We start from the raw sequence: 9,284 nt of genomic DNA, 5'->3' as shown, positions 1-9,284 counted from the left end.
GCCTTGAGTTTTATTTTATTTGCACATTTATTTATTTATTTATTTGGGTCACACCCAGCGATGCTCAGGGGTCACTCCTGGCTCTGCACTCAGGAATTACCCCTGACCGTGCTCAGGGGACCATATGGGATGCTGGGAATCGAACCCGGGTTGGCTGCATGCAAGGCAAATGCCCTATCCTCTGTGCTATCACTCCAGCCCCTATTTATTTATTTTTAATTTTTAATTTTTGGGCCACACCAAGCAATGCTCAAGGCTTATTCCTCACTCTGAGCATACTCCTGGTATGTTTTGGGGGGGTTATATGGGATTGCCAGGAATTGAACTTGGATCTGCTGTGTTCAAGGCAAACTTCCTATCTGCCCTCTATAATTTCAGTGCCTGGGTTTTCTTTTTAATATACACACTCTTGGGACCTAAGAAATAGTATGTGACCCCTGGGTTTTTGGTTTGCTTTTTTTTTTTTTTAATTTGGAGGCCAAACCCAGTGATGCTCAGAGGTAAATCCAAACTCTGCATTTAGGAATTCCTCCTGGTAGTGTTCAGGGAACCATGTGAGATGCTAGGGATTGAACCTGGTCAGCTATGTGCAAGGCAAATACCCTATAGGCTGTACTGTACCATTTAGTACTATTGTTCTGACATGTGGCCCTTGCTTTATTCCTAGCACTGCATATAGTCTCCTAAGCAGACAGAAGTGACCCTTGAACACAGAACCAGGAATAAGCCATGAGCCATGAGTACCACCAGATGTAGTCAAAGCACTCCTGCACCCAATAATAAATAAAATATAAATTTCTATTTCCTACTCCATGGAGATTCTGAGTCAGTCTAAGATAAGATCCTAAAACAAACATTTTGCTTGTTTTTAACATCAGACAATTTGATAACAAAACTTGGAAACTAGTGATTTAGTTTTTCTGAGCCTCAACTGTCATAGAATTGCTATTAACAATGGAAAAAGACACATGAATTTTATAAACTTTGAATCACAATAAAATATCAGCTGTTAGATTACTTCTTGAAATATCTTTTCAGTCTTCTATTGGTTTGAAATATGAAATCAGTTTGATTTTTATACACAGTTATAATAGATAATGAATTCTGTCCAACTTATAACACAACATATAAAATATATTATTAATTAGATGGTGGACCTTCGTTTTTTTCTTGTTCATATCCAGTGGTGCTTGGCCATATCCAGTCATTGCTCTAGCCATGCTTAGGAACTACACTTGGCAGGGCTCAGGCAACCATATATGGTGGTGCTGGGAATAAAAGCCTGATTAGCCCTGTGTAAGGAAAGTACCTTATCTACCTCTAGTTCCTGTGATTTTAATTATTGGAGTGACATAAAATAAAAGATCTATGCTGGATTTTTGAAATAGCAAGGAAATACAAAGAGTAGCACAGCAGGTAGGGCATTTGCCTTACATGCGACCGACCCGGGTTTGATTCCTCTGCCCCTCTTGGAGAGCCCAGCAAGCTACCTAGAGTATCCCGCCCGCATGGCAGAGTCTGGCAAACTACCCATGTCATATTCGATATGCCAAAAACAGTAACAAGTCTCACAATGGAGACGTTACTGGTGCCTGCTTGAGCAAATTGATGAGCAACGGGATGACAGTGACAGTGACAGTGAATTGTTTCTGTGTATTTTAATACAAAATTCACATTTATTATTACAATGATAAATTAATTTACAGATATATTCTCATTTTCCAGCTTAATTTAAACTCGTTGTTCTCTTCTTCATCATTTTCAAGTCAATAAACCATAGTAGAAAAAAACTTTGGGTCAATAATAGAAATGGTCATCTCAAAGCCTACTTTTAAAACAGCCATTCAATAAGTTAAAGAGATTTCATTAGCTTAATACAATCTGTCCATAGTAACATGTGCAGTGTGGATATCGGCCAACTCCAAAGCTTATAGTATGTTCATTTGTTTCAAAATTTGTATGCACGGTGTCTGTGCAAATGGCGTTCCTTGGCCTTCTTAGTTCTGAGGGATGTTCTGATAGGTAGGCCCGCTCCATTCTAGGATAATGCCATTATATCTCTGCTGTTTCTTCTTCTGCTGTTTCTCGATTTTATTACTTATGCTTCTTCAATCCTGTAGCTGGATGGTGTCCGTGTTTATCCATTCTGAATCATTTCCTCTTAGACTGTTCTGCTCAGCCACCCCAAAAGGCCATACTGTTTGCCCAGGGAGTCGTCATGGCACATTCCCAATGCACTTGCTATTACCTCTAGTTCCCTCCATCCAGAAAAAGGTCACTTTAGGCTATTTGCCTGAAGTTCATTCAGAAGATTTAAGTAAATATCTGATTTAAGGAACCTGGGATAAGAGTCCTTTTCCATAAGAGTGTATATGAGTTTTTGGGCTTCATCAAAAGAGGTGAGGGTTGGTGCTTTAATCTTCTTGGCTGTTGATTCTCGAGTGCGGAAGTCAATATTGATCTAAAAGAGAAATTCTCATGAGATCATACCCACTTGCAGTGTATTGTGTAACTTACAATTTTATTGTGCTTCTTGAAGCATCTTAAGCAGTGATTTGAATCCCTCATTTAAATCAGTGCAAATATCAGTTTGAATGCTTCTAAAGCAGCCATGTGCCAGGGTGAAGGAAGTTAAAAAATATATCGAAAAGTCTTTGCTCCAACTTGATTCAAGATATAGTTGGGAGAGGCCTTAGAGTCAGAAACAAGTAACTTAAATATCTACACAAGATAATGCATGCATTGAAAAGAATGAGTGAATTCTTAAGCCTTTTAGGAGAAATACTTTGATAGCTATTTTTTGTTAGGATCAAGAATGTAACTTGGAGGTGGGCACTGTTACTAATGAAATATTTTTACTGCTGCAATTTTATGCATCATGTTTAATTTGTGTTTTGGTCCCAAATGGGCTAGCTCATAAAGCAAGGACAAGGAACATCTGGCCTGTGGACCAGGTAAGGACCACAAGATCATATGATCTGGCCCTGGTATACAACAGGACAAATACTTGTGTTTCTCATCAGTTGCCTGTGGACCATCTGCCTGTATTTTATGACCCTCAGATGATGTTATAAGTCTCTAAATTGCCCTTGGCAGGAAAAAGTTTCCACCCTTCTGTCACAAGCACACTGACATGAATGCTGACCAGTGCATTAGGGTTAGGTTCCTGACTCCATTAGCATCATGTTAACTAGTTTGGCAAAATCAGTCCTTTCAACCTGCTGTGTTCAAATATCCATTAATGTAGAACACTCAACATTCATATCAGAAGTATATAGAAATACTCTAAATTTATAGCAGTAAATTACTCTCATGATTCTCAGTGTCCTGAATGTTATTTTTGCATCTAAGTTTCTTTAGAAACAAACTGATGATGATGAATTTAATACTCACTTGTTTGGTAGCATCTGAATGCACAAATGCTTTATAGATTTTTTCTGCCTTGCAATGCAAAAGGTCAGATTCCGTTTTTTTATAGTCTTCACAAGCCAACCAGAATTCAATATTCTCTTCACTGAATTCAGATTTAAGAAAATTTCCAAAGACATCTTGACCAGCTAAAAAAGAGAGTGGGTATGATTGTTTAATTAAATATGCCACCAATAAACAGCTTAAAAATTAATTTCCATAAATATACTATTGAGATATTTCTGTGGGGAGGTAGATTTCTCTGGAAGCAGCTGCTTGGAGAAGGAAGGACTTAGATGTCCCTTCATGTATTGTTCATCTGGACCAGAAATGCTTATCCATCCTAATCACAAAACTGCTTAGTTAAGACTACAGAATGTCCCTTACTTCCCTTTACTAATTAATTTAATATTTTGCTCTGCAGATTAAAGTACAATTTCTTTTCTGATATTTTCCAAGTCAGTCAGAGCAGAGGCTATCTTAAAGCAGCAAATCTTGGCAAAGGGCATTAAAGTCAGGCTAGTCATTAACATAAAATAGCCTGTCCATTTCAGATCTGTCAGAGAATTTGAAGCCTATTGACTCCCCATGTGCTTGATATACTGAGCGTGCTTGCTTGTATTACAGAGGGTTTTTAATAGGGCCTGCTTTTCTATCATGATTTATTTGAGTCATGAACTAAGTCAAAAATAGCAAAAGGATTAACCAGATATCCCAATAGATTGAGCCTAAAGCTTCACATATGTAAGGCAATGGCCCACCACAGAGTTAAAGCCTCATGTTCTGAGGATGAACCATATCAAAGCTACTTGATCCCAAGAAGTTACTTGATCCAAGAAAGACTTTTTAGAGCATTTGTGGAGAACAGAGGATCCTCTCATTCTAGAGATCAAGTGGTTCATACACTGCTCAGTGAATCTGCAATGCTGACGAAGAGAGGGAAGCAGGCTTCTTCCATTCCTTATTTTCTCTCACTAGAAATGCCCACACAATGCTTTCAAATTCTCTATATGATCTCCATGCGAACACGTAGCATGGTATATAGAAAGCACTTATATTACTCTGTCTCAATCACCTCCAGAATAGTGAGGTGACTACAGTTTTGTTTTTGAATCCTTCATGCCACATTAAAGTAAGCTGAATGAATGAGTTAGTGGATGTATGAGTGATAAAATAATTGACCTAATGAAATACTTGCCCTTTGTCTTACTGAACCACAATATATTTTTGAGCATTCAGAATGGCAGCTCACACGTTGAACTCTATTTAGCCTTTAAAATTATGGTTAGTTTAAAAAAATTTATACCTCAGAATCCTAGACTTATTTTTAATTTTGTTCCTATAATAAATGTTAGAAGCACCTGTCTTGGTAGGTTTATCTGAATGACAGTGGAAAAACTGGGTCCTTTGCCAAAGCTATACTACAAGATGAGGCAAGATGAAGGTACTGTAATTACAGATAATCGAGAATAAAACTATACACTATCCACCCTGGAACACTATACTTTAGTGACACTATTCAATTTCTTGGAACATCAAGCTGAACCCAGAAGCAGTTGATACTTAGTCTATCTTACTTTGATTAGCGAGCAGTTTGTCCAGAGATTGTGACCATTGTACTACTTCATCAGCAGAAAGTCTACAAAGAGAAAAATTTAATAAATTAATACAATAAATTTTATATATGCACAAATTAATTAAAAGTTCTTATAGCATTTGGGTAAGAGTATAAAATAAGATTATCAGTCTAATACATTTTTCTATGTCATTAAAATTAATATAGTTTTGAAAATATCTGAAAAAATTTAGATACAGAAACTTCAGTAACAGAATAATAAAAATCAATGTGTCCATTCATGTTACTAATACAATGTAATCTATTTGGGTTGTTAATTAAAGGAGATTAATTACTTTTTTTTCTGTTTGAACCACACTTGGCAGTGTCCTGGGCTTTTTGTGTTCAGGGATCATTGCTGGTGGTGCTTAGGGGACCATATGAGATGCCAGCAATTGAATTGTAGCTGCAGCATGCAAGGCAAATGCCTTAACCCCTGTACAATCTCTTTGATCCCGGGAAATAAATAAATTCTTGTTGGATTGCAGAGTGAATGCACAGGCTTTCATGATGATCATTGAGAATAATCTGAGTTTACATACATGTCTCTGGACGTGGAAGGCTTCAGTCCAGATTCCAGATGTGGGATCAGAGACCTCAGATATGCTTTCATGTCCATTCCACTACAAACAGAACAAAAAGTACCCAACATGTGAATATTCATCTTAACTCAGTAGGATACATTTTACTTCCGAAAAGAGAAAATAACAAAATAGATTTCTCCAAGGAATAATAAACAGCTAATCCAGTATTTTGTTATCTTTCAGAAAGTGCCATTTTTATGAGCAGAAGTCTGGAAAAGTTTCAACCTAATTTAGTGCCTTATCATGATTCATTTTACAAAACAACAAGCTACGCATTTAAGTCACAGCATGCAGTCTCTCTGTCCTATCTAAATCAAATGCTCTTAATTTCATAAATTTTCAATCTTCCTGCCATTAAAGCCATTGTAAGGCAGAATGTACATTTGGTGAGAACTTACAAGGTCTTTGGCCGCCTTTTTTGTGTTTTGTCCTCTAGAAGAGAATGATTAGTTCCTTTCATTTCCTTCTGACTGGCAGAGAAGAACATCCTTGGCATTATTCTCTCTACTTTCACGGCGTGGAGACGGCAGTTGCTTGCTTAGTCCTCAAGCGGCGATGATGGCAATGATCTGCCTGCCTACTTCTCTGTGCTTTATATAGGGAAGTCGAACAGGCTGGTTCAGGCAGCATGTTTATCAAGTGACGTTACCACAGACGCTGAAAGTTCCCCCTTTTTGGTGTACTGTGACGTGTATCTTAAAAAAAAGGCATAGAGTGATGTCTTGTGGTTGAAACTTAACCAAATGAGACTAGGTCACTTGACTAGAACACTAAGCGTACATAGGCACACACAGATAGTACATCGCCAGAGCATTAATAGCTAAAGCTTTTGGTTTCAAAGGATGCTGCTTCGTTCAGATTGTATACTTCAGTAGAATGTTTTATTTCATTTATTTATTGTATCACACAGAAATTCAGTGTTAAAGATCTAGTGCCTCAATCCTTTGGTAGTTCTTCATGAAAAATTCATCTAATCACCTTTCTTTCTCTCTCTCTTTTTCTTTCTCTCTCTCTTTTTCTTTCTCTCTCTCTTTTTCTTTCTTTCTTTCTTTCTTTCTTTCTTTCTTTCTTTCTTTCTTTCTTTCTTTCTTTCTTTCTTTCTTTCTTCCCCTTCCTTCCTCCCTCCCTCCCTTCCTTCCTTCCTTCCTTCCTTCCTTCCTTCCTTCCTTCCTTCCTTCCTTCCTTCCTTCCTTCCTTCCTTCCTTCCTTCCTTCCTTTCTTTCTTTCTTTCTTTCTTTCTTTCTTTCTTTCTTTCTTTCTTTCTTTCTTTCTTTCTTTCCTTTCTTTTTCCTGAATCACCATGAGATACACAGTTACAAAGTTATTCATGATTGGGTTTCAGTGATGTAATGTTTCATCTCCTGTCACTTCACCAGTGTAAATTTCCCACCGCCAATCAATGTTCCCAGTTTCCCTCCCGCCCCCTCCCCCCAGCCTGCCTCTATGGCAGGCAGGCACTTATCTTCTCTCTCTCTCTCTGTCTCTCTGTCTCTCTGTCTCTCTGTCTCTCTCTCTCCCCCGCCATTTTGGGCATTATTGTTTGCAACACAGGTACTGAAAGGTTATCATGTTTTATCATGTTTGTCTTTTTACCTACTTTCAGCACTCAATTCTTGTCCAGAGTGGTCATTTCCAACTATCTTTGGCATAGTAATCACAATTTTTTTTCTTTTTGGGTCACACCCAGCGATGCACAGGTGTTACTCCTGGCTCTGCAGTCAGGAATTACCGTTGGCGGTGCTCAGAGGACCATATGGGATGCTGGGAATCGAACCTGGGTCAGCCGTGTGCAAGGCAAACACCCTACCTTCTGTGCTATCGCTCCATCCCCTACAATATTTCTTAGGAGGTTTCCCCAGGACTGGAGTGATAGCACAGCAGGGAGGGCGTTTGCCTTGCACTTGGCCAACCTGGGTTTGATTCCTCCATCCCTCTCAGAGAGACCGGCAGGCTACTGAGAGTATCTCACCTGCACAGCAGAGCCTGGCAAGCTACCTGTGGCATATCTGATGTGCCAAAAATAGTAACAACAAGTCTCACAATGGAAACGTTACTGTTGCCCACTCGAGCAAATTGTTGAACAACTGGACAACAGTGCTACAGTACTACTGTCATTCTTTATTTCACAAGGAGCAGTATAAAATAAATAATTAAAAATTATTTGAGTATCTCCTGGGAAGGAGAGTAATGAGATGGTATCATTGCTTTTCCCACTCTGACTCTCATCCCTTATTTCCATGATTAAAAAAAGAATTGCATGTCAGTGTCTTTTGAGATGTGCGTTACATGATCAACAGGTGATGTATGCAAAATGATTTTAAGGGGTCATAGATTTCACTATTTGTTCGGAATTAATATGCCAAGATTTTCATATGTCATTACTTAAGGATAAAGTAAAATCATGGCTGGGGATGTGGCTCAATGTGCCTTTCTTATATGTATAGGAGCTGGGCTTGATTTCTGGCACAGCAAAAAAAAAAAAAAAGGAGAGCAAATAAAGATTAAAATGGAAGCATAAATGAACAAATGCTTAGTTTATCAGGGTAAAATAAGAGTATATTTGGATAAGCCAAGAATGTATTTTTTTGGTGATAGTCTACCAAATGTGTGCAGTATCTCTGGAGAAATACAGTATACTTTTATTTAAGATTAAAGTTTAAGAAAATCCAAGTAAGTAATGATTGATCATTGATAGGCTAGAAGAATTAGTGTGATAAAATATATAATTACATGATATAATATATATAACTACACATAGAGTATTATTCACCCATAGTGTCAAGTTTTATACTTCCTTTGTTTTTTTTGTTTCTAAAAAACAAAACTATAGTTACATAGAGAAACTTGTGGTAGTATTAGGTAAAGCTGACCAAAAAGGAAGCAAGTGTCTCTTTTCCTATCTTGATTTTATCTTCAAGATAAAAAGATTAAATTTATAGTTCTACTAATTCAGTTATTACACAGTCATGAACATAAATTATATTGTCCATAACAAGCGTCAATTGATGTTGGCAAGATAACAATGCAGTAAGAATGACCGTTAGTGAACTGGCTTCTTTGGCTGTCACCCAAATAAACCTTATAGAATGCAAGACTGATGATGTAAGGCCTCTGTATTTCTTGTGGTTTGGTCCACTCTTACTTTTCTATTAGAATTTTGAGCATTGCTCATGTCTATTTGTCTAGGAGCATCTCATTCTCCTAGATAACTATGGATAAATTATGGTAAACAAATGTTGTTGCAAATTTATTTTTAATGATATACATATCATTATGAAAACAGTTGACAATTTCTTATGTAAGGGCGAAACTGGTGGCAGAAATCAGCTAGGCCTCAGGTTCAGCTATTGGAACTAAAACAAACTTGGTTTCCCAGCAATGAAACAATGTGTAACTAGCCACCTGAACCCACCTGGAAAAGTTCCTGGGCTCAGCAAGAGGGGTCAGTTAATCAATTCTTACAGTGCCCCAGAAATTGTGTCTTGTTAACCCTAACAAGAATGAGTAGCATATATAACCATAAAGTGCTAGTGGAAACTGTTGTTTAACTGTTGTCTAACCACTGTTAGCCTAGACACTTGCCAAAACATCTTTAATTGGTAGTTAAATAAGATTTCTTTCTGAAACAATAAGACGTGTACTGCTTATGTAATCAAACCCTATGTAAATTGCTTGCT

At 37.6% G+C, this 9,284-nt stretch overlaps 1 protein-coding gene across 1 annotated transcript; it reads right to left on the bottom strand.

Moving 5' to 3' along the window:
* Positions 1 to 932: 932 nt before the first annotated feature.
* RGS1 (regulator of G protein signaling 1) lies at positions 933 to 6,145 on the bottom strand. Its single transcript, XM_004619912.2, has 5 exons — positions 6,006 to 6,145; positions 5,566 to 5,646; positions 4,986 to 5,047; positions 3,394 to 3,557; positions 933 to 2,461 (listed from the first exon to the last, which is right to left on the bottom strand). The coding sequence occupies exons 1-5, from the start codon at positions 6,101 to 6,103 to the stop codon at positions 2,276 to 2,278; spliced, it is 591 nt and encodes a 196-aa protein (XP_004619969.2). The 5' UTR covers positions 6,104 to 6,145; the 3' UTR covers positions 933 to 2,275.
* Between the last annotated feature and the right edge of the window lie 3,139 nt (positions 6,146 to 9,284).

Source organism: Sorex araneus, chromosome 7, assembly GCF_027595985.1.
Source record: "Sorex araneus isolate mSorAra2 chromosome 7, mSorAra2.pri, whole genome shotgun sequence".
NCBI lineage: Eukaryota > Metazoa > Chordata > Mammalia > Eulipotyphla > Soricidae > Sorex > Sorex araneus.
Note: the sequence above shows the minus strand (reverse complement) of the source record. Positions and strands in the feature narration are given on the sequence as shown.